At 37.0% G+C, this 27,155-nt stretch overlaps 1 protein-coding gene across 1 annotated transcript in view; it reads right to left on the minus strand.

The window, feature by feature from the left end:
* The window catches only part of LOC112442196 (ER membrane protein complex subunit 5-like), a 39,230-nt gene extending 15,348 nt beyond the window's left edge, over positions 1-23,882 (minus strand). The window contains exon 1 of the mRNA XM_059877434.1: positions 23,813-23,882. Coding sequence (XP_059733417.1) covers positions 23,813-23,882 — 70 coding nt within the window. The remainder of the gene's footprint in view (positions 1-23,812) is intronic.
* Positions 23,883-27,155: the final 3,273 nt, after the last annotated feature.

Consider the following 27,155-nt stretch of genomic DNA (forward strand, 5'->3'; position numbering starts at 1 on the left):
ATCACATCATTCAGTATGATTTACTTTATCTTTATTATTTAATGTAGGGGTTTTCATAGCTCATTTAAAAGAGTTCATTATATTAACTTAGTTATTGCTTAACTCCGTTAACTAATTAGTGTAGAAGTATTGTCAATTCAAGCGGTAAAGAATTTTGTGTTCTTTTATTCCTGGCCTCTTATTTCTAAAAGGTATATATGTCACATCTAAAAATAAAATCATAGTTTATGTCTGGAGGGAAGTTACTCAAACAGTTACAGGAGCTCAGGATGATTTTACCAAAAGTTTACCTTTTTTAGCTTAACTTTAACTTGAATACAAGTGTAAATATGGAAATACCAACTGTTTCTGATCCTTGCTCTGAAGTGCAAGATATAAGAAATTAAATTCATCTAACAATAACCAACAATGATTTAAAGAAAGTGGCAGCATGAAGCAGTGCAGACTCCCAACTGGGCATCAAAGGACCCACGTGAGGTCTTTCCTAACATTCTAGATGAACCTGGGCTGCCTCTGAGACACGACTTTATGTCTGAAATTGCACCTGAGGTGCCAGGACATGGTAAGTATGAAATTTCAGAGGAACATCCTGACCATATGAAAAATTACCAAAATGACTTCAGGTCTCTTAAAATTATTCACTCATTTTGAAAGTATGAAAGTGCTGACAGTGGATTTCCAGATGGTATTTCTTGGTGAGAGCTGCTGCCAATCTATCAGTTCCATTCCAAATGGACTGGAACTTTTGCTTCTCACTTTTTAATCTACAAAAGAGGTCTTCAACAGGACCGTTGATAGACCCTAATGGAAACTTCTACAGTTTGCCATTCAGTAGACTGGTGTCTGACACGTCGTGAGGAACCTCAAGGCAAGCAGCTGTGCTAAGGATCTGAGGTGGCAGGTGAGAAAGAAAATAGAGGCTGTTGGGGGTATAAACGCTCCCCTATGCATACCAAGCACAAAATGTGTGAGAGTTGCTTCTCATTCCTTGGGCCAAAACAGACTAAGAACTGACAAGGAACACTTCAGCTTCTGCCCAGGAGTGCTATTTGGAACTCAGTATGGATAGGATCATGGGAAGATTAGGTACTAGAGGAAAGGCTGCTGCTTGGAAGGCCTAGCAAAGGCAGCCTCTGAGGAATCAACAGGAATTCCCAGACCAGAAAGTCATCTTTATAGAGTACCAAGAATCAGAGAATGTGCAGCAATCTTACATAATACCAGTGTACGTCGTGTGCCTTCTTTCATTGTCTTCCTCTCTGCATACCGTCTTTGGAAGACCCAGAACCACTTTGCAAGCTGAAGGAGAAGCAGAAAACGAGAGAAAATAATGGGTGTACCCACTTACCAGGTGTCATTGCCTACTTGAAATCCTCCCCAACTGAGAGAATGGGAAAGATTTAAATCTCCCCAACTGAGAGAATGGGAAAGATTTAAATCCAAACTTGATTGAGTTTGAAACTGGGTGTTCTTACATCAAACTGAGGTTGCTTGGTGATTTAGAGGAAGTATAGATCTTATTATTATCTAAAAATGACTACAAAGTCATGGCATCCCCAGAATTTTCATGCAGCTGCAGGAGAAAATTTGCCCTATAATTCATATTTAGAAGGGACTTTGGGAAAGAAAAATAAAGAGAATTTGATTATATTCACCCAGTTGTGGCAGATCAACATATAAATCATGTTATTTGACTTGTCTCTCTCTCAGTTTCCTCAAGTGTAAGACTAGTGTGGAGAAGGTGTTTTTAGAATTAAATATTTTGTATCACTGAAATCTGTCTTTTCTGAGAGACGGGAAGGGAAGAAGAGAAGCAAAATCATATTTTATGAAACTAGCTCAATTCTAAGAGCAAAGCCTGATCAAGATAGCCTGTACTCACCCACAAACACAACTAAACACTACAAATCAAAGTCTTATAATGATATAGGAGTAAACATTCCAGGCAAAATAATAGTAAATTGAATCCAGAAGTGTATTAAGAAATAATAAGCCATGACAAAGTAAATTTTTATTCTATAAATGCAAAGATAGATCAATAAAAATAGATCTGCTAATATAATTTATTATATTATCATCTTAGATGCTATGAAAAAGCATTTTATAAAAGTCAACAAAGACATCTGATTTGATTTTAAAACAAGTAAATAGTCTGAAGTGAAAGGATTTCTCTTTAGAATAATGATGACTATCTAATACTGCAAAAAATATAATGCCTGTTGTTAAGACTCAAAGAACTACTATGTGTCAGAAAAGATAAGATTTTGCTATCAATTCAATATTCTACATTGCTCTGGAAGTTTTAGATAATACAATAAGAAAATAAATATAATTAAATGTAAGCAGAAAAGTATTATTTTAAACTATTCTGTTTTTCTTTGATATAATAATTAAAATGGTCTCCCTGTCCCAGGATTATTAAAAGTCATTTATATAGCTCCTAATATGTTAATGTGTTTTAAATTTAGAGATAGATAGTCACCTAAATTTTCTCCAAATATCCAAATAATTATAGCAAAGATATGCATCAACAATCATTCCCCCCCCATCACTATATCCAAATACCACCCTATCATTTGTAAAATTCTGCATACACATTCTTGAATCAGTTTTGGGGCTTTGTATTCTCCTCTAGACAATCAATGTATTTTTGAACCAATATCACTCTGTTAAGTTACTGCAGTTTTGTAATGTATTTTGAAATTTGATTGGAAAATCTGCCCACTGCTATGGGCACTGTTTATACTTGACCCAAGAACTAGTTTGAAGTTGTGCACTTTATAATTGTCAGGAGGGATTATTTATTCTGTTTGTTGTTAAATATTGCTCAGATAATGCAGACAATCCTATTTATATTTGGAGATTTATTGAAGATATGTGTTTCTTGAACACTTTCATTTGATTTTTAATGTACCTGCCTTATATGTGTAGTGATTTTTTTCACATCCACAGCTCAGGAATATAAGAAATGTAACTTTATTCTTCCCTCACTGAAATTCATTTCTCTCTTAAGTCCCCTGATGCTTAAAACTTGCCAATATAGGGGAACATGTGCTCCTATAGGTCAGATTTAGGGTCTCTGGAATATGTATTCAGGAAAATTATTTTTCTCTCCACTACCCATATTTTTCTTCTTGTTTCTTTCCTGGAAGATCTGAGCTTCCAGGGACTCACATATTCCAGTTTCAGGGCCAGGGCAACTGGTTTTTCCCACTCTCTCTTTGCAACCTCCACCTCTGTCTGGCTTGTTCCTCCTGTCAACATAGGCTCTTCTGTTAATTACCATCTCTGGTTCAATAGATACGTGTCTCTTGATAAGTAACTTGCAAAACCTTTTCAAGTCTATCGATCTAAACAATCTCTCTCAAACTTTTGGGGAAACAAGAAAATTTCAAAGATTCTGTGAATTGACATGACCTAACATTTTACATGATCAAACTTAAACGTGATTTAAACTTCCGTGATTAAAAGCAAAACAAAATCTACTGTTCTACTTACTTATGCTCCATGTTTTAATTGTCTCTTGAGAAGCTTCCTCCAATGCATAACTCTTCTCTAAATTTACTAACTTAGACCTTTTGTTTCTTTTATCTTGATATATTTTTCTAATACAATTTGCTGTACATGATACCTTCACTTCTAATAAAATTTTCCTTTAGAAATATTACCCAATCAACAGCCAAAGAAAGGTAATGCATTTTACAAAGCACATAAAAAAAAAATCATGGATTTACTAACTCCAATTTAATAAATAAATATGAAGTTGTTGAATTAGAGTTTTAATTAAAAAATAAAAACATGCATTATAGACCTATTACTATGGCCATTTATCAAAATATATCATATTCTTTTGTCCATTTCCCACAAATTTCTTTCCATTTACCTATGTTACTGGAACTGAAACCCTGCTTTGAGGACAATAACCCAATCCAATGTCAGGAGAGTTTTCCTTCAAAAAGACCTGTCACTTTGTGTCAATTGTAGGAATTTGTGTCAATTTCCAAAGTCATTTCATATTTGCTTTGCATTACATCATTTTGCCCATGTCTCAGGTAACTGAAGATGTACCTGAAAATTTATTGGACAAGACAGTTGCCTTCCTAAGTGCAGAAAAGCCTGAAAGGCAAAGGTGAAAAACAGTCAGTGTTTTAGGAGCAACTAAAATATCTAAGCAAAATGGCACAAAACTTGAATGTTTGCATTCAATCTGGTGTTGTTACCACTGACTTTAAAAATAATAAATTGAGCTTAAATTAACTTACATTTGATTTTCTATCTTCCTAGATTTTTGTGCATGTTTGATCTAACTTTATGTATTTTTAATACCTAGCTTTTAAATAGTTGGAATTTTCTATTTCATAATAAAATTGCTACCTTACACACAATGGAGTATGAATTGAGTTAATTTTTCTAACAATAGGGAAATTTGCATCCCATCACCAACACTCATCACTTTTTCTCTGAGAAAAATGTGGTTGGGAAGTAGAATTGGTCAATGGAAAATGTAGTCTCATTATCTGAAGAGACATTAAACTCAGCATCATAATTTAACCAGCTTGAATGATGTTTGGCTTATTTCCTAAGGTTGGTTCTTTTTGAAAATAAATAAGAACTAAAATTGAGGAGTGCAAAAGCACCTTGCTTCTTCTGTCCCCAAAATTTAAACATTTTTTGGCATCTACTTTTGTTTAGCTCTAAAATGGGATCACTGAAAATTTAACATACCATACTGAGTTAGGAATATAAGGATTAATATTCAATATATAGACAATATATGAAAAGAATAGGTCTTTTATGACATTTCTTTTCATGAGTGAAAAGGGATCTAATAAATTACTTTATTAAATCTCCTCTCACAAGTGAAGATAAATGTCATCAAGGGCTTAAGCTCTCATGTATTACATACAATGTGAAGTTCTTCTGTCTATCTTCCTATATTTCTATATTTTGTCAAGATCTTCCAATGGGCTTTACTTCATCATCAAATATTTTTCTCTTTAAGATAAAATTTAAATAATATCTTGAGAAGAAAATGTCTGATTTCATTTAGGTTGTTGCTCTACTTGGTGTATATGCTGTTAGATTACTCTGCTGTTAACACTTTTGTAATTTTTTTGTAATTTCTCATCTCCAAGGGCAGAATAGATGAGAGTAGGTATAGCAATGTCTTTTTATGTTGAATAAGGTTTAGACAAGTTTTATATTCTTTTCTAAGCATTCTTTATGTCCCTCTGGTTTTTCTTTGTCTCAGGTGATATTGCTTCTTCCAAAACTTTTACTTCCCCTTAGATAAAATTATCATCAAACAACCAGTTATGTAAGTTAGACACAAAAGATGTCACCCTCTACTCTTTGTTACCTTCAGGCCATATATCTTCCTAAATTCTAAATTCTGTTAGTTCCATATTTTCATTGTTATTCCTATCTCTTTCCGTTTCTTAATGCTTTGGTCTAATATTCACAGTCTTTTACCTAGACAAGTTTTAGAGTCTTCTAAAGCACTGGGTTTTCAATCTTTCTTTCCTATCACCATGAAGAAACATATTTACATTATAACTCATTATACATATACATAATTAAAATTAAATAAATAGGTGAAATAAAAGTTTCTAAAAAACCATTCCTCTTAATATTCAATGCATATTAATGTTTTCTATTTGATTTATAGAGGCAAAAAATGATTTTATGACCTTACTGATGGATTGCTATCTGCAGTTTGAGAAAAACTGCAAAAGAACTGCCCTGACTCCTGCCAATACTCTAATGGCTCTCTGACACTGCCAACAGAAAGTTCTGTATCCTGCCTTTGTAAACACATCATCTCGCCCCTTAAAACCCTCCTTCCAACTTCTAGATAAAGTCTAAACATATCATTATATCATGAAATTAAGTTTCTCCTTGCTTACACCTACATATCATTACTCTTCATACTCACAGGCTCAAGCCATTCCATTTTGTATCTGTATGTCTTTCCACAAAATTCTTCTGCCCCTACCACCACCTCATTTAACTCTTCTTTTTTTATTCTTCAAGACTCTGCTCAAATATCTTTCTCTCCCTCTATAAATCTCTCTCTAATCCCTCCCCAAATAGAAATAGTTACTCTTCCTTGGCACCACCACTGTACAGATAAATACTCCTTTAAAAACAATTAATGGGTGCCTTTAAAAACAATTAATTGGCAATACTCACAAAACTCATTCCCTAGAGTTGCCTTCACTTGACCACACAGTCATTATACCTGGATTTATCATAATGGAATGATTTCCTAATGATTCAATTTCTTCAATTTTTCTTTTTTTATTTCTTACTGAGTTTCCTTTGAATTTTTGCACTTCTATTCATGAAACAGAAGTTGCTATATAATAAGATTCTTCAATATTCAGGGAACACAGTTACACTTCCACCCATCAAAGAATAAATGGTATGGACTTGCTTTCCACTAAAAACAGCTAGATAATTAGAAAACTAGACTCACTATATGAAACAACTGTTTTCAACCACTGAATGACAGGGAGGACTGGAATGTGGCTTCTAATAGAATGTGGCCTCTAATAGATGTGCCATTCTAATAGAGAGACAAATGGGATGAAGCCTATGATCAACTTAGCTTTCAGGGTAGAAGAGAACCCAGGCTCACAGAATCAAAGGATGAAACTTTAGAGCCCATGGAAGACAAAGAAGCTAGAATTTGCAGGACAAGTACTGGAGAAGAGAGACTAAAGACTTCTGGAATCTACCCAAGGACTCCCAAGATTCTTGGACTGAATCTTAGATTAATACTAACCTGTATATACTCCAGGTAAAATTCTGTGAGGCTTGACAAAGATAAGCCATCTGAGAGCTGTAAGCCAAACAATTCCCAAAGCTCATAAGGGGCTGGCATACATACAAGTTTTCACTGGCTGTGGTAGAGAGATCTTGCTGAATATTTGAGATATTCAACAGAGATTTCATGAGGACCACATTAGAAGTAAGTAAAGTAAAGAAGTAAGTAAAGAAACCCTAGTTCAGTTCATTTCAGTCACTCAGTTGTGTCCAACTCTTTGTGACCCCATGGAGTGTAGCATGCCAGGCTTCCCTGTCCATCACCAACTCCCGGAGCCTACTCAAACTCATGACAATGGAGTTGGTGATGCCATCCAACCATCCCATCCTCTGTCATCCCCTTCTCCTCCTGCCTTCCATCTTTTCCGGCATCAGGGTCTTTTCTAATGAGTCAGTTTTTCTCATTAGGTGGCCAAAGTATTGGAGCTTCAGTATCAGTCCTTCCATTGAATATTCAGGATTGATTTCCTTTAGGGTTGACTGGTTTGATCTCCTTGCAGTCCGAGGGACTCTCAAGAGTCCTCTCCAACACCACAGTTCAAAAGCATCAATTCTTTGGTGCTCAGCTTTTCACATCCATACAAGACTAGTGGAAAAACCATAGGTTTTAATTAGATGGACTTTTGTCGGACAGGGCTTACCTTGTGACTCAGCTGGTAAAGAATCTGCCTGCAATGCAGGAGACCTGGGTTCGATCCCTGGATTGGGAAAAACCCCTGGAGAAGGGAAAGACTAGCCACTCCAGTATTCTGGCCTGGAGAATTCCATGGACTGTATCATCCATAGGGTCACAAAAAGTCAGACACAACAGAGCAACTTTTATTTGAGCAACTTTCACTTTGTTGGAAAAGTAATGGCTCTGCTTTTTAATATGCTGTCTAGGTTTGTCACAGTTTTTCTTCCGAGGAGCAAGCATCTTTTAATTTCATGTCTGCAGTCACCATCTGCAGTGATTTTGAAGCCCAAGGAAATAAAGTCTGTAACTGTTTCCATTGTTTCCTCATCTATTTGCCAAATGCTGCTGCTGCTGCTAAGTTGCTTCAGTGGTGTCTGATTCTGTGCGACCCCATAGATGGCAGCCCACCTGGCACCCCGTCCCTGGGATTCTCCAGGCAAGAACACTGGAGTGGGTTGCCATTTCCTTCTCCAATGCATGAGAGTGAAAAGTGAAAGTGAAGTCACTCAGTCATGTCTGACCCTCAGCGACCCCATGGACTGCAGCCTTCCAGGCTCCTCCATCCATGGGATTTTCCAGGCAAGAGTACTGGAGTGGGGTGCCATTGCCTTCTGCAATTTGCCAAATAGAGTAAGGCAATTTTAGATCTGTCCTAGTAAACCTAAAACAAACAAAAAGGCTTTGAAGGAATCATGATGCTTCCTTGGATGCATGATTCCTTGCATGATGACTACTTGCAAGTAACTTGACTCCATGCTCAAAAATTTTAAAGCACTTTGCCCCAACCAGTAACGCTGAAGAAGCTGAAGTTGAATGGTTCTATGAAGACCTACAAGACCTTTTAGAACTAACACCCAAAAAAGATGTCCTTTTCATTATAGGGGACTGGAATGCAAAAGTAGGAAGTCAAGAAACACCTGGAGTAACAGGCAAATTTGGCCTTGGAATATGGAATGAAGCAGGGCAAAGACTAATAGAGTTTTGCCAAGAAAATGCACTGGTCATAACAAACACCCTTTTCCAACAACACAAGAGAAGACTCTATACATGGACATCACCAGATGGTCAACATCAAAATCAGATTGATTATATTCTTTGCAGCCAAAGATGGAGAAGCTCTATACAGTCAGCAAAAACAAGACCAGGAGCTGACTGTGGCTCAGACCATGAACTCCTTATTGCCAAATTCAGACTGAAATTGAAGAAAGTAGGGAAAACCACTAGATCGTTCAGGTATGACCTAAATCAAATCCCTTATGATTATACAGTGGAAGTGAGAAATAGATTTAAGGGCCTAGATCTGATAGATAGAGTGCCTGATGAACTATGGAATGAGGTTCATGACATTGTACAGGAGACAGGGATCAAGACCATCCCCATTGAAAAGAAATGCAAAAAAGCAAAATGGCTGTCTGGGGAGGCCTTACAAATAGCTGTGAAAAGAAGAGAAGCGAAAAGCAAAGGAGAAAAGGAAAGATATAAACATCTGAATGCAGAGTTCCAAAGAATAGCAAGGAGAGATAAGAAAGCCTTCTTCAGCGATCAATGCAAAGAAATAGGGGAAAACAACAGAATGGGAAAGACTAGAGATCTCTTCAAGAAAATCAGAGATACCAAAGGAACATTTCATGCAAAGATGGGCTCGATAAAGGACAGAAATGGTATGGACTTAACAGAAGCAGAAGATATTAAGAAGGGATGGCAAGAATACACAGAAGAACTGTCCAAAAAAGATCTTCACGACCCAGATAATCACGATGGTGTGATCACTGACCTAGAGCCAGACATCCTGGAATGTGAAGTCAAGTGGGCCTTAGAAAGCATCACTACAAACAAAGCTAGTGGAGGTGATAGAATTCCAGTTGAGCTATTCCAAATCCTGAAAGATGATGCTGTGAAAGTGCTGCACTCAACATGCCAGCAAATTTGGAAAACTCATCAGTGGCCACAGGACTGGAAAAGGTCAGTTTTCATTCCAATCCCAAAGAAAGGCAATGCCAAAGAATGCTAAAACTACCTCACAATTGCACTCATCTCACACGCTAGTAAAGTAGTGCTCAAAATTCTCCAAGCCAGGTTTCGGCAATACGTGAACCGTGAACTTCCTGATGCTCAAGCTGGTTTTAGAAAAGGCAGAGGAACCAGAGATCAAATTGCCAACATCTGCTGGATCATAGAAAAAGCAAGAGATTTCCAGAAAAACATCTATTTCTGCTTTATTGACTATGCCAAAGCCTTTGACTGTGTGGATCAGAATCAACTGTGGAAAATTCTGAAAGAGATGGGAATACCAGATCACCTGATCTGCCTCTAGAGAAATTTGTATGCAGGTCAGGAATCAACAGTTAGAACTGGACATGGAACAACAGACTGGTTCCAAATAGGAAAAGGAGTACGTCAAGGCTGTATATTGTCACCCTATTTATTTAACTTATATACAGAGTACATTATGAGAAATGCTGGACTGGAAGAAACACAAGCTGGAATCAAGATTGCCGGGAGAAATATCAATAACCTCAGATATGCAGATGACACCACCCTTATGGCAGAAAGTGAAGAGGAACTAAAAAACCTCTTGATGAAAGTGAAAGAGGTGATTTAAAAAGTTGGCTTAAAGCTCAACATTCAGAAAACGAAGATCATGGCATCTGGTCCCATCACTTCATGGCAAATAAATGGGGAAACAGTGGAAACAGTGTCAGACTTTATTTTTCTGGGCTCCAAAATCACTGCAGATGGTGACTGCAGCCATGAAATTAAAAGACGTTTACTCCTTGGAAGGAAAGTTATGACCAACCTAGATAGCATATTGAAAAGCAGAGACATTACTTTGCCAACAAAGGTCCGTCTAGTCAAGGCTATGGTTTTTCCAGTGGTCAGGTGTGGATGTAAGAGTTGGACTGTGAAGAAGGCTGAGTGCCGAAGAATTGATGCTTTTGAACTGTGGTGTTGGAGAAGACTCTTGAGAGTCCCTTGGACTGCGGGGAGATCCAACCAGTCCATTCTGAAGGAGATCAGCCCTGGGATTTCTTGGGAAGGAATGATGCTAAAGCTGAAACTCCAGTACTTTGGCCACCTCATGCGAAGAGTTGACTCATTTCCAATGATGCTGGGAGGGATTGGGGGCAAGAGGAGAAGGGTATGACAGAGGATGAGATGGCTGGATGGCATCACTGACTCGATGGACGTGAGTCTGAGTGAACTCCAGGAGTTGGTGATGGACAGGGAGGCCTGGCGTGCTGTGATTCATGGGGTTGCAAAGAGTCGGATACGACTGAGCGACTGATCTGATCTGATCTGAAATAAAAATAAAATCCAAAATAGCAATGTATGATTCATACTATCTAGCATCCAATGAAATATAACTATGTTGCTATATATAATATAAATATCACTACCTGAAAACTAACAAAATTTAAAGCATAACCAATAGAAAAATCAATTAATAAAAGGGAGCCAGAAATAATAGAGACAAAACTTTAAATCTGCTTTCTCAAATATGCTCAGTGTGTTAAAGGAATGCACAAACTTCATGAATAAAAAAATATAATATATTTTAAATAACAAATAAAACTTCTAAAGCTTAAAAATATAATATTTGAAATGAAAAACTAACTATATAGGCTTAACAACATAGTAAACCCATAAGAAATAAAAATCAATGAATTTGACATAATAGTAAATATATTTAAACTGAAGTATACAGATTAAAAAAAAGACTGAAAAAATATTTTGGATCCCAAGTCACCTGTGGGACAACAATAAATGAACCAATGTATGTACTACTTGAGGTCAAAGACTGGGAGAAGAATTTTATAAAGGACAGAAAAAGAAAAAAAAAAAAACACAGGAAGAAATAACAACCAAAATATTTCAGACTTGATAAATTAGTAGCACAAAGAAAACCACACCAGGAACCACTATAATTAAATTGTTTAAAATCAACAATTAAAAAAAAAATTAAGGCAAGAAGAGAGAAAAATAGCATTTTATATATGTTGAAAAATAAAGATAAATATGACTACAGACTTCTCATTATGAAAAATACAAGACAAAATCAATAAACTGACACATTTAAAGCAATAAAAGAAATAAAAGTCAACAAATAATTCTATATTAAGTGAATATTTGTTTCAAAATTGAAGGTTAAATAAACACGTTTTCAGACAAGCAAAGCCTGGAGAATTTGTACCCAGCAGAGTAACACAAGAAGAAATGTTAAAAATATTAAATGTCAAATGTTAAAAAAAAAATTCTTCAAGCTGAAGGTATACCAGATGCATACTTGGATAAAATACCTGAAATAATAGATAAATATAAAAGATCTTTTTGCTTTAAATATTCTTTCAAAGACAGTTGACTATTTAAATTTATATCAACAAAGAATAGGGCTTAAATGCAGGAGGATAAATATGACAAAAATAGCACCCAGGATGAAGGGTAAATAGCACTTTACTGCTGTAAGTTCCTTACATTTTGTGTGATGTGATGTAAAGAGCAAAGCTAAAGCAAACTATGATCCATAGGCCAAATCTGGTCTGTGTCCTGCTTTTGTGAGGCCCACAAGCTAAACATTTCTTTTTTTGCGTTTTGAAAGGGTAACAAACAGAATATACAACAGAGATCTTATGTGGCCCATGAAGCTAAAATATTGCTACTTTATTGAAAAATATCTGTCAACTACTGAGCTAGATTGTGATAGGTAAAAAATATATACTGAAAACTCTAGAGAATCTAATAAAAATATAAAGCACAGAGACATAGCCAATAAGTCAAAATAATAAAAATAAAATGAAATACTAAAAAAATACTTTAAAAAAATTAAATTAGTTTTAAAAAAAAGAAGGAAAAAACATCTACAGCCATCTCTTCTGACCTCGGAAGCTAAGCAGGATCAGACTTCAATTAGTACTTGGATGGGAGAAGGAAAAAGCGTCAAAAGTAACAAGAAAATGACAAAAAAGTAAATAGTAAAAGGATAGATTTGAACTCAAGAGCACCATAACTGCATTAAATATGAGTAATTATATTACTCCAATTAAAAGGCATAGATTGTCCTTTTGGATAATATAGCAACACTGGATTATATTCTGTCTATTAAAATGCTACTTGAAATACAGAGATATACATATGTTAAAAGCATTTTTTTAAAAAGCACAGAAAAAGATATATTATCCAAACAGAAGAAAACTGGAATGTCTATACTAACATCAGTTAATAATATTTTAAAAATCTCTGGAAAATTCTGAAAGAGATGGGAATACCAGACCACCTGACCTGCCTCTTGAGACACCTGTATGCAGGTCAGGAAGCAACAGTTAGAACTTGACATGGAACAACAGACTGGTTCTAAATGGGGAAAGGAGTACGTCAAGGTTGTATATTGTCACCCTGCTTATTTAACTTACATGCAGAGTACATCATGAGAAACGCTGGTCTGGAGGAAGCACAAGCTGGAATCACGATTGCTGGAAGAAATATCAATAACCTCAGATATGCAAATGACACCACCCTTATGGCAGAAAGTGAAGAAGAACTAAAGAGCCTCTTGATGAAAGTGAAAGAGGAGAGTGAAAAAGTTGGCTTACAACTCAACATTCAGAAAACTAAGACCATGGCAATGGTCCCATTGCATCATGGCAAATAGATGGAGAAACAGTGGCTGACTTTATTTTGGGGGGCTCCCAAATCACTGCAGATGGTGATTGCAGCCATGAAATTAAAAGATACTTACTGCTTGGAAGAAAAGGTATGACCAACCTAGACAGCATATTAAAAAGCAGAGACATTACTTTACCAACAAAGGTCCATCTAGTCAAAGCTATGATTTTTCCAGTAGTCATGTATGGATGTGAGAGTTGGACTATAAAGAAAGCTGAGCACCGAAGAATTGATCCTTTTGAACTGTGATGTTGGACAAGACTCTTGAGAGTCCCTTGGACTGCAAGGAGATCCAACCAGTCCATCCTAAAGGAGATCAGTCCTGAGTGTTCATTGGAAGGCCTGATGCTGAAGCTGAAACTCCAATACTTTGGCCACCTGATGCGAAGAGCTGACCCATTTGAAAAGACTCTGATGCTGGGAAAGATTGAGGGCAGGAGAAGAAACGGACAAAAGGGGATGAGATGGTAGGAGGGCATCACTGACTCAATGGACACGAGTTTGGGCAAACTCCAGGAGTTGGTGATGGACAGGAAGGCCTGGCATGCTGCAGTTCATGGGGTCACAAAGAGTCAGACATGACTGAGCAACTGAACTGACTGATACTGACTGAAATTTAGATTTCTTTTCATGAAGTCTATAAAATAAACTTGAAAGAGACTATTCCCAGTGAAAAAAACAGATTTCAGAATGATGAAAGAGTCTACATAAAGAATTTGGGATTTAATGTTGCAAATCCACATCCATTTAAAAGAGAATTTCAAAAGACATTAAGAAAAGCTTTTAAAAAAAGTATAAATTGAAAGAATAAATAAAGACCAATTATTGTTAATGATTTCAATACTCCTCTCTCAGTGATTCATAGAATTAGCAGACAGAAAATTGATAGATATATAGCAGATCTGAACTACACTATCAGTTTGACCTAAATGACATTTATATAACATTCCACCTAACTACTAAAGAATACACATTACTTTCAAGTATTCATTGAACTTTAACTATAAAAAACATATATTGGGCTACAAACCAAGTTTCAATAAATTTGTAATTACTGAAATCATACACAGTGTATTTTTGACCAAAACCGAACTACACCAGAAAGGAATACAACAGGATACTGGAAAATTCTTGAATATTTGAAAGTTAAACAATACAGTTTTAAACAACCTTTTTGTCAAATATCAAGAGATATTAGATAATACTTTGAACTGAATAATAATGAAAAGACAGCAACATTTATATCTAGGATAGTGCTTAAGGCAATATCTATAGTTTCACATATTTTGTTAAAAGTTTTAAAAATAATTATCTACGCTTCTTCCTTAAGCTAGAAAAAGAAAAATAAATCAAAACAAAGCATGTAGAGGGAAGGTGTTGGAAAATGACTATGACTATTTTCAAATATATGTACACTCAGGACTTTCTGAGCAAAGAGAGCTAACACCAGGTTTAAAAGGTGACTGAATAGCAACTCCAAGAGAAAGAATTCCTAAAAGGTTTATTGTTTTAATTTTAATTGGAGGTTTATTAATTTACAATATTGGGGTGGTTTTTGCCATACATTCACATGAATCATCCATGAGTGTACATGTGTTCCCCATCCTGACCCTCCATCCCACCTCCCTCCCCATCCCATCCCTCAGGGTCATTCCAGTGCAACAGCCCTGAGGACCCTGTCTCATGCATCGAACCTGGACTGGCGATCTATTCCACATATGATAATATACATGTTTCAATTCTATTCTCTCAAATCATCCCACCCTCGCCTTCTCCCACAGAGTCCAACAGTCTGTTCTTACATTTGTCTCTTTTGCTGTCTCATATATAGGGTCATTGTTACCATCTTTCTAAATTCCATACTGCTGCTGCTGCTAAGTCACTTCAGTTGTGTCCGACTCTGTGTGACCCCATAGATGGCAGCCACCAGGCTCTACTGTCCCTGGGATTCTCCAGGCAAGAACACTGGAGTGGGTTGCCATCTCCTTCTCCAATGCATGAAAGTCAAAAGTGAAAGTGAAGTCGCTCAGTCGTGTCCGACCCTCAGCGACCCCATGGACTGCAGCCTACCAGGCTCCTCCATCCATGGGATTTTCCAGGCAAGAGTACTGGAGTAGGATGCCATCGCCTTCTCCATCTAAATTCCATATATATGCATTAATATACTGTATTGGTGGTTTTTTTTTTTTCTGACTTACTTGGCTCTGTATAATAGGCTCCAATTTCATCCACCTTATTAGAACTGATTCAAATGCATTCTTTTTAATAGCTAAGTAATATTCCATTGTGTATATGTACCACTGCTTTCTTATCCATTCATCTGTGGATGTACATCTAGGTTGCTTCCATGTCCTGGCTATTATAAACAGTGCTGCGATGAACATTGGGGTACACATGTCTCTTTCAATTCTGGTTTCCTTGGTGTGTATGCCCAGCAGTGGGATTGCTGGTTCATATGGCAGTTCTATTCTCAGTTTTTTTAAGGAATCTCCACATTGTTCTCCATAGTGGCTGTACTAGTTTGCATTCCAAACAACAGTGTAAGAGGGTTCCCTTTTCTCCACACACTCTCCAGCATTTATTGCTTGTAGACTTTTTGATAGCAGCCATTCTGACCATCATGAGATGGTACCTCACTGTGGTTTTGATTTGCATTTTTCTGATTATGAGGGATGTTGAGCATCTTTTCATGTGTTTGTTAGCCATTTGTATGTCTTCTTTGGAGAAATGTCTGTTTAGTTCTTTAGCCCATTTTTTGATTGGGTCACTTATTTTTCTGGAATTGAGCTGCAGGAGTTGCTTGTATATTTTTGAGATAATTCTTTGTCAGTTGCTTCATTTGCTATTATTTTCTCCCATTCTTAAGGCTGTCTTTTCACCTTGCTTATAGTTTCCTTTGTTGTGCAAAAGCTTTTAAGTTTAATTAGGTCCCATTTGTTTATTTTTGCTTTTATTTCCATTACTCTGGGAGGTGGGTCATAGAGAATCCTGCTATGATTTATGTCAGAGAGTATTTTGCCTATGTTTTCCTCTAGGAATTTTATAGTTTCTGATCTTACATTTAGATCTTTAATCCATTTTTAGTTTATTTTTGTGTATGGTGTTAGAAAATGTTCTAGTTTCATTCTTTTACAAGTGGTTGACCAGTTTTCCCAGCACCACTTGTTAAAGAGGTTGTCTTTTCTCCATTGTATATTCTTGCTTCCTTTGTCAAAGATAAGGTGTCCATAGGTGTGTGGATTTATCTGTGGGCTTTCTGTTTTGTTCCATTGATCTATGTTTCTGTCTTTATGCCAGTACCATACTGTCTTGATGACTGCAGCTTTGTAGTATAGCCTGAAGTCAGGCAGATTGACTCCTCCAGTTCCATTCTTCTTTCTCAAGATTGCTTTGGCTATTCCAGGTTTTTTGTAATTCCATACAAATTGTAAAATTATTTGTTATAATTCTCTGAAAAATACTGTTGATAGCTTGATAGGGATTACATCAAATCTATAGATTGCTTTAGGTAGTATACTCATTTTTACTATATTGATTCTTCTCATTCATGAACATGGTATATTTCTCCATCTATTTGTGTCCTCTGATTTCTTTCATCAGTGTTTTATAGTTTTCTATATATAGGTCTTTTGTTTCTTTAGGTAGATATATTCCAAAGTATTTTATTCTTTTCGTTGCAGTGGTGAATGGAATTGTTTCCTTAATTTCTTTCTGTTTACTCATTGTTAGTGTATAGGAATACAAGGGATTTCTGTGTGTTAATTTTATATCCTACAACTTTACTGTATTCATTGATTAGCTCTAGTAAATTTTCTGGTGGATTCTTTAGGGTTTTCTATGTAGAGGATCATGTCATCTGCAAACAGTGAGAGTTTTACTTCTTCTTTTTCCAATCTGGATTCCTTTTATTTCTTTTTCTGAGATATCTCCCCTACAGACATTTGTTTGCATTCCAGAGAACAATAAAATCTTAGAGCCTTTCCCCCTACCCTCAGAGAAAATTTCTTTGCTTTACAGAGTTAAAGTCTCTCTCTCTGTCCCTCTTTCAGTCTCTGTCTCTCCCTCTCTTCCTTCCCTCCCTCTTTTTCTTATTCTCTCTTCTTGGAAGGAAGAGGAACAGATATGTCATCTGCCTCATATAACTTCCCAAAGCCAAAATTTCAGAGTTCCTCTCTTGTGCTCTTGTGCATTGTATGCAAAAGAAACATCTGCCTTCATTGTTTTGCCCCACAGAAACAGATATGGAGGATCAATACAAGATGTTTTGTCAACAATTAAAAGTCTAGCTTCAGATTCTGACCCAGAGCTAAACTAAACTAAAAGCTGGTCTTTTAAAAGGTCAATAAAATTGATAATCCATTATATAGACTGATCAAAAATACAGAAAACACAAAATATATCAGGATTGAAAGAGATGCATTATTACAGATACAGAGTGATAAATTGAAGTATGTACATAAAATTACTGAGAAAAATTAAAGAATACCTAAATAAATGAAGAAAGATATAATATTCATAAATTGAACATGTCAATTATTAAAGTAAAAATTATCCCCCAGATTATTGTAAAGATTAATGGAATTCAAATCAAATTTCAAAAAGTTGTATATCTAGGAACTATCAACTTTCTTCTAATAATTATATAGACAGGTAAAAATTTACACTAGTCAAAATATTTAGGAAAAGAAAAGAAAAATTAGGAGTTACAGTACTAAACTTTATGACAATATAAAACTGTAGTAATAAGACAATGTGTTAATGGTGATATGTATGCTGTGCTAAGTCACTTCAGTCAGGACCAACTCTTTTGCAACCCTATGGACTGTAGCCCACTAGGCTCCTTAGTCTATGAGATTCTTCAGCAAGGATACTGGAGTGGGTTGCCATGCCCTCTTCCAGAGGATTTTCCTGACCCAATTCAAACCCAAGGATCGAATCCATGTCTTCTGTGACTCCTGTACTGGAGGCGGATTTTTACCACTGAGCCCCCAGGGAAGCCCAATGGTGGTATAGAGCTATATGGTGGTATGGAGATAGTCAGTGATGCTATCTAAACATCTCATCCTCTGCTGCTTCCTTCTCCCCTTGCCCTCAATCTTTCCCAGTGTCAGGGTCTTTTCCAATTAGCCAGCTCTTCACATCAGGTGGCCAAAGTATTGGGAGTTTCAGCTTCAATATCAGTCCTTCCAACGCATATTCAGAGTTGATTTCCCTTAGGGCTGACTGGTTTGATTTTCTTGCAGTCTAAGGGACTCTCAAGAGTCTTCCCCAGCACCACAGCACAAAAGCATCAATTCTTCAGCACTCAGCCTTCTTTATGGTCCAACTCTCACATCCATATATGACTTGTCTAAGTTTTTACAGCTTTCCTTACAAGGAGCAAGTGTCTTTTAATTTCACAGCTGCAGTCACCATTTGCAGTAATTTTGGAGCCCAAGAAAATAAAATCTGTCACTGTTTCCACTTTTTCCCCATCTATTTGCCATGAAGTGATGCCATGAAGGGAACAGATGCCATGATTTTAGTTTTTTGAATATTGAGTTTAAGCAAGCTTTTTCACTCTCCTCTTTCACCCTCATCAAGAGGCTCTTTAGTTCGTCTTCCGTTTCTGCCATTAGAATGATATCATCTGCATATCTGAGGTTGTTGATATTTCTCTTTGAAATCTCAAGTCCAGCTTTTGATTCATTCAGCTTGGCATTTTGCATGACGCACTCTACATGGATGTTAGTTCACAATTATCAGGTGGCTCAGTGGTAAAGAATCCACTTGCCAAGCAAGAGACATGGGTTCAACCCCTGGAGGAGGAAATGGCAATCCATTTCACTACTCTTGCCTGGAGAATCCCATTGACAGAGGAGCCTGGCAGGCTACAGTCCATGGGGCTGCAAAAGTGTTGGATATGACTTAGCCACTAAACATACATACATGAATAATACATTAATTTGGCAAGTTCTTTGTGGTCTCCCTAAAGTCCCAGAGGCATCCAAGTTTTTGATTCTTGTATTTGTTTATCCCACCCCCTTATTTCTATGTTTTTTTTAAATAGAATTACGTTATCATTTCAGATTTTGAGCTTCCAAGATCTAAAGTACTTTAAATACTCGATTTGGAGATGTTTCTTATATTAATTGAAATGAAGATGTCAGTAGAAGTTTAGTTAATTCTTTGAATTGCTTTTTACTGTGTTGCTTAGTAAAATGTTAAAATGTATATCCATGCAAAATCTAGTGTCCCTGGGAAAGACTAAATGTTCCACAGCTATGGAGAAAATATGAGGATGTCTCTAAACCTACAATTGTAAAAGGAATCCTGCCAATTCTAGAGTCTAGCACATCTCAGGTACTCTGTGAGAACCTCAAGAAGGCATTTGACTCAGCATCAGTATCTGGATTCTCTTCTGTGTAGCATGAAACACTTACACCTCTTATGAGTATAGTAGAAGAGCATAAATAAGCACCTATATCTTTTATGAATCTCTAGGAGGCTGCAACATTGGAGAAACCCACATCTACATTTACTTTGTAAGGCTAGAATTCCCCTTACAGTTTTATTCTGGAAATAAACTTTCTACGTTGATTCTTTGGAAAGTGGGTCATGAAGGAAAAAGCATTGGTCTGGTTTCATTCTGACTGAGACTTAAATCCTGGTCCCCCCACTTACTGGGGCTTCCCTGGTAGCTCAGTAGTAAAGAACCTGCCTGCAATGCAGGAGCCCCAGGTTCAGTCCCTGGCTTGGGAAGATCCTGTGGAGGAGGGCATAACAACACACTCCAGTATTCTAGCCTAGAGAATTCCATGGACAGAGGAGCCTGGCGGGCTTCAGTCCATAGGGCTGCACAGAGTTGGACATGACTGAAGCAACTAACCAGCAGCAGCAGCCCCCACTTTCAGTCAAATGACTTCAACAAAGGATTTAATCTTTCTGAGCCATGATTTTTTTCCCACCTGTATGTGTAAACTCCAATCTTAAATGTTACGATCAAATTAAAGAACACACTCAAGGAGGCTGGCACAAGGCAAATGTTCATTAAATAATGGTTATGGTTTCATCAGGGCTCCCCAGGTGGCAATAGTGGTAAAGAACCCACTTGCCAATGCAGGAGATGCAGCTTTTTTCCCTGGGTCGGGAAGATACCCTGGAGAAGGAAATGGGAACACACTCTGGTATTCTTGCCTGAGAGACCCAATAGACAGAGGAGTTGGGAAGGCTACAGTCCATAGGGTTGCAAAGAGCTGGACACAACTAAAGTGACTTAGTATGCATGCACATGGTTTTACCCACAGTTCCTTATAGACCCTGGGATAGTCTAGCATCTTCTTGGTATGAGGTGAAGACTATATAAGCAGTAAGCCTTTAAATTGTAACATGTTACTTAAAGCAAGATCACATTGAAAGGTAGAAATATTTTATAAGAATTTCCCATTTCAGTTCGTTTCAGTCTCTCAGTTGTGTCTAACTCTTTGCGACCCCATGGACTGCAGCACACCAGGCCTCCCTGTCCATCATCAACTCCTGGAGTTTACCCAAACTCATGTCCATTGAGTCAGTGATGCCATCCAACCATCTCATCCCCTGTCATCCCCTTTTCCTCCTGCCCTCAATCTTTCCCAGCATCAGGGTCTTTACAAATGGGTCAGCTCTTTGCATCAGGTGGCCAAAGTATCAGAGTTTCAGCTTCAGCATCAGGCCTTCCAATGAACACCCAGGACTGATCTCATTGCAGTCCAAGGGACTGTCAAGAATCTTCTCCAACACCACAGTTCAAAAGCATCAATTCTTTGGCGCTTGGCTTTCTTTATAGTCCAACTCTCACATCCATACATGACTATTGGAAAAACCATAGCCTTGACTAGATAGACCTTTGTTGGCAAAGTAATGTCTCTGCTTTTTAATATGCTGTCTAGGTTGGTCATAACTTTGCTTCCAAGGAGTAAGCATCTTTTAATTTCATGGTTGCAATCGCCATCTGCAGTGATTTGGGAGCCCCCAAAAATAAAGTCAGCCACTCTTTCTCCATCTATTTGCCATGAAGCAATGGGACCAGATGCGTGAGCTTAGTTTTCTGAATGTTGAGCTTTAAGCCAACTTTTTCACTCTCCACTTGCACTTTCTAATTCCTCTTCACTTTCTGCCATAAGGGCGGTGTCATCTGCATATCTGAGGTTATTGATATTTCTCCTGGCAATCTTGATTCCAGCTTGTGGTTCATCCATCCCAGCGTTTCTCATGATGTACTCTGCATAGAAGTTAAATAAGCCGGGTGACAATATACAACCTTGATGAACTCCTTTTCCTATTTGGAAGCAGTCTGTTGTTCCATGTCCATTCTAACTGTTGCTTCCTGACCTGCATACAGATTTCTCAAGAGGCAGATCAGGTGGTCTGGTATTCCCATCTTTTTCAGAATTTTCCACAGTTTGTTGTGATCCATACAGTCAAAGGCTTTGGCATAGTCAATAAAGCAGAAATAGATGTCTTTCTGGAACTCTCTTGCTTTTTAGATGATCCAGTGGATGTTGGCAGTTTGATCTCTGGTTCCTCTGCCTTTTCTAAAACCAGCTTGAACATCTGAAAGTTCACGATTCATGTATTGCTGAAGCCTGACTTGAACAATTTTGAGCAGTACTTTACTAGCGTGTGAGATGAGTGCAATTGTGTGGTAGTTTGAGTGCAATTGTGTGGTAGTTTGAGCATTCTTTGGCATTGCCTTTCTTTGGGATTGGAATGAAAACTGAGCTTTTCCAGTTCTGTGGCCATTGCTGAGTTTCCAAATTTGCTGGCATATTGAGTGTAGCACTTTCACAGCATCATCTTTTATGATTATAAATAGCTCAACTGGAATTCCATCACCTCCACTAGCTTTGTTTGCAGTGATGCTTCCTAAGGCCCACTTGATTTCACATTCTAGGATGTCTGGCTCTAGGTGAGTGTGAGTGATCACACCATTGTGATTATCTGGGACATGAAGATCTTTTTTGTACAGTTCTTCTGTGTATTCTTGCCACCTCTTCTTAATATCTTTTGCTTCTGTTAGGTCCATACCATTTCTGTCCTTTATCGAGCCCATCTTTGCATGAAATGTTCCCTTAGTATTTCTAATTTTCTTGAAGAGATCTCTAGTCTTTCCCATTATATTTTTCCTCTATTTCTTTGCATTGATCACTGAGGAAGGCTTTCTTATCTCTCCATGCTATTCTTTGGAACTCTGCATTCAAATGGGTATATCTTTCCTTTTCTCCTTTGCTTTTTGTTTCTCTTTTCACAGCTATTTGTAAGGCCTCCTCAGAAAGCCATTTTGCTTTTTTGCATTTCTTTGTCTTGGGGTTATTATCAACATTTTCCCTCTATTTTTAATCTGGTTTTAACTTTTTAGGATTTTATGGATAAATAAGTACCTGCTTAGTCTCTGCAGTTAGCCTGAATCACTATTTGAATTCTAAACTCTAATAACTGGGAGAAGATATTATTCTTCTCCCCTTCAGTTTAATAAGCATTACTTTCTCAAAAGTGTTGAGGAGATCATGGGGATTCAAGCCCTTTATCCATTGAGTTGCCTCATGCTGACAAGAGAAAGGTGGACTTTTCCAACAAGTATGACCTCCCAGCCAAATGGCTTGGCTATTCTATCTAGGGCTGTTCCTGCCACTGCCAAATTTACTAGAATAATTACTTCCTGTTCTTAGGTACTAGCTTCTTCTAACAGAGCAATGGAGATCAAAGGCCAGTCCTGCAAAGACGTAAGACCATCAGTATCTCCTTGATTGTGGTGGTCTCTCAGGTTCCCTAAGAGATTTCCTGTAAGCAGTCTCTCAACTCAAATATATAAGGGTTTTACAACAGCTCCAAGTTCTTATATGGGACACAGGAAGCATACACCAAGATGAAACAACCCACAGTTTCACACTGGTGTCCGAGATGGATAGAGAAACCACTTTTAATAATATTCCAGAAATATTCTTCATGTAAGGCTGTGATTAAGATTCATCTCTCTAACCCATAGAGAACAATAAATGCTGTGCTTCTGACATGGAGAATGCTAAAATGCCAGATACTTTCTGCTTGAAATAAGATATTTCCACATAGGATTTTTCTTACATACGTCAAATTAGGAAATGGGAACACTTTTTCAAGATTTTTACATTGTGTCTTATCAAGTGAAATTCTATGGTGGTTCTGAACAAAAACAGCATTTTATCATTTCCTCTTCAATATTATACTAACCATTTTCTATTAAAGTCAAAGCTGCCTTTAATTTCAGGTACCATTTAAAATCTCAAGAATACAAATATTTGTTTGGATATTGAAGAAAGAACTGTGTAAGATTCAAACCCTTCTTTCTTTCGGTTGTGCTAAATATGTGCTAAGAATGTGACATAATCTCCAATCATTACTTGAAACTAGTAGGAATTAATAGCAAGCAAAAGTTTTGTTAAAGCCTGAAAATTTGAATATAAAGAGAATAATGGTAGAGGTACCTACAGACTCATCAGATCCCTAAACTAAACCATCCTGTTCAAAAAGCATTACAGAGCAGGTAGTTTTAAGTTATTTTAATAACTGGACATAGAATTTAACTTTCTGACATGCTGTGAAGTTCTTCCCTCTAATTAGCATAAATCCTACCTTACTGCAGTTTTAGCTCACCTTCTGCAGTTTGATCCTTTGTGATCAGGAAGAACAGCTGGTCTCCATCATCCTTACAATAACCATTCATATTCCCAAAGTTATATCACCCTTGGGTTTCCTCTTCTCCCGGCTAAAAAGCCCAGTTCCTTTAACCTTTTCTCAGAGGTCCTATTTTTCAGCCATTTCATCATTTTTGTTGATTGCCTCTGGACTCTCTCCAATCTCTGTATCTCCTGTCAGTTGTGCTTCTCTCAGACTAGAGCAAAAGTTGATGATCTAAGGTAAGACCTTATCACTGCCAAATATACAGAAAGGATTACTTCCTGTTCTTACAGCTCAGCTTCCACTAACAGAACAATAGGGATCAAAAGCCAGACCCTCAGAAAATCCAAGCTACGTTTCTATTCCTATTGCTACCCTGACCCTCTGCCCTCACACTTTTTGCGATAGAGAAATTATGAAAAGGGGCAAGTGAGGCTTCAAAGACATAACCCCCTTAAATTCAGCATCTTTCCTCTCTCATGCCTCCCACTCCTATCTCTAATCTTGTCAGGACATCTCTCTTGACAGCCTCTGAACATTTACAAATTTATGTCAACAGCTTTTGGAGCTTTTCCCCACCCTGTGCTCCCCTGTCCAAGATTCTGAGAGCTCAAAAGACATCTCTCTTTATCTCCCTCTCTTTCTCCAAACTCCCAACACACTAGAGTGCCTTTCAGTACAAATAAAAGAAATCCAGCTCAAGTCATTGATAATAATAGAGAGATGCCTATATTTTTCAGTTTTGCATATTTGTAAAGTTTATATAAATGTTATCATAAAATATATTTTTGTTTTTCTGTAACTTGCTATCTCCAATCATATTACGCTCATGTGTGTTATCTATGTAAATGCCTATAGCTGAGATTCAGTTTTTTTCCACTTCTGTTCAGTGTTACAATATAGGTTTTTGCTGCTGTTGGATTAAATTGTCAATGAACAATTAGATTATTTCCAGTTTTTTCTTCTGTTATTTTAAGCAAAGTTGTTATGAAAATTTTAAACATATTTCCATATGCATTTGTACAAGGTTTTTCCTAGGGTATATCCCCAGGAATGGAACTGCTGAGTCATTAAGTATGTACATATTCAGCTTTAATAGATGTTCAATAATTTTTCAAAATGGTAGTAATAATTATAATTTACATTTCCACCGGCAGTATGTAAGAGTGCCTATTGCTTTACTTCAACATTTTTTATCTGATTTTTAAATTTTGCACATCTAGTATGTACTAAATGATATTCCACTGTGGTTTTACTGTCCCTGGTGAGTAAGACTGAGAGTCTTTAATATATTTATTAGAAAATGTGCTTTATGTATTTCTTGTTCACCTATTTATCAAGTTGTTTATCTCTTGTCTTGATTTATATAGGTTTTATGCGTGTGTGTGTCTGGGTGTGTTCTAGATATTAGTCTTTTATCTGATATATATATGTTGCAAAATATCAAAATAGCTTACCTTTTTATTTTATCTATTTTCTTTAGTTAACAGAGTTCTTAATGTGGCAGTATTTTTTTCATTATGCTTTTAGAATCTTTAAGAAATCTTTCCCTAACTCAATATTGCAAAGATATGCAGTTACATTTTCTTTTTAAGTCTTAAAGTTTTAGTTTCACATTTAAATTGTTAATTTACCTGGTATTAATTTGAATACGATATGAGTTAGGAATCCAGTTTAAATTTTTATACACAGGTATTTAATGTTCACAATGCCACTTATCCATGTATGCTAAGTTGCTTCAATTGTGGGCAACTCTTTGCAATCATATGGACTGTAGCCCTCTAGGCTCCTCTGTCCATGGGGATTCTCCAGGTAAGAATACTGGAGTGGGTTGTCATGGCTTCCTCCAGGAGATCTGCCCCACTCAGGGATGGAACCATCTCTTAAGTCTCTTGCATTGGCAGGCGGGTTCTTTATCACTAGCGCCATCTGGGAAGCTCCAACAGTATGACTTATTAACCCTTTTATCTTCAGTGGCAGTTCTGACATATATATGTGGACTTTATTTTAGACCTCTATGACCAACCTAGATAGCATATTGAAAAGCAGAGACATTACTTTGCCAACAAAGGTCCGTCTAGTCAAGGCTATGGTTTTCCCAGTGGTCATGTATGGATGTGAGAATTGGACTGTGAAGAAGGCTGAGCGCCGAAGAATTGATGCTTTTGAACTGTAGTGTTGGAGAAGACTCTTGAGAGTCCCTTGGACTGCAAGGAGATCCAACCAGTCCATTCTGAAGGAGATCAGCCCTGGGTGTTCTTTGGAAGGAATGATGCTAAAGCTGAAACTCCAGTTCTTTGGCCACCTCATGCAAAGAGTTGACTCATTGGAAAAGACTCTAATGCTGGGAGGGGTTGAGGGCAGGAGGAGAAAGGGACGACAGAGGATGAGATGGCTGGATGGCATCACTGACTTGATGGACGTGAGTCTGAGTGAACTCCGGGAGTTGGTGATGGACAGGGAGGCCTGGCATGCTGCAATTCATGGGGTCGCAAAGAGTCGGACACGACTGAGCGACTGAACTGAGCTGAATTGATTCTGTTCTTTTGATATTCTATTTAAATATCAATGCCACACTGTCTCAGTTTCTTTAGCAAGTTTTTTCACACTGTCTTCTTTGAAAATGCCTGGGCTTTTCTTGGCCCTTTGCTCATCCACATAAACTTTAAATCCCATTTGTCAAACTACACACCCAGATACACACACACACACACACACACACACACAAATAGCCCCATTGCTATTTTCACTGGAAATGCATGCATTTAGAGATAAATTTATGGACAATTGATACATCTTTAAGCTGTTGAATCATTCAGTCCATGAACGCAGTGTTATAGACCTTTCCATTCACTGGAAAGACCTTTATGCTCTTTCTGCTTTCATGTCTTTCACTAAATTTTTATAATGGCCTCATTAATGGTTTGAATATCTTCTTTGGTATTGTTCCTAGACATTTTACTATTTTGTGAACATAATAAATGTTTTTAAATTATGTTACCTTTATTAATGGTTTGTTGCTGGTATATAAAAATACAATTGAGTCTTCAGCTTTTATTCATCAAATTTGCTAAACTCTTAATAATCTTAATTAATTACTCTGCATTCTTTTTTTATTTTGTTTCAATAACTGTACCATTTACACATAAAAGTTCTTATTTACAATTCCTTTAAATTTAATTTCTTATTGTCCCATTACTATACTGCTTAAGAACTCCAGGAAAATTCTGGGAAAAAAATGTCAATAGGATGCATTCTTTTCCTCCTACTGATATTAAAGTTTTATTATCAATTATATTGGCTGTAAGAATTTCTGTAA

This window comes from Bos taurus, chromosome 2 (genome assembly GCF_002263795.3).
Source record: "Bos taurus isolate L1 Dominette 01449 registration number 42190680 breed Hereford chromosome 2, ARS-UCD2.0, whole genome shotgun sequence".
In the NCBI taxonomy this organism is placed as follows: Eukaryota; Metazoa; Chordata; class Mammalia; order Artiodactyla; family Bovidae; genus Bos; species Bos taurus.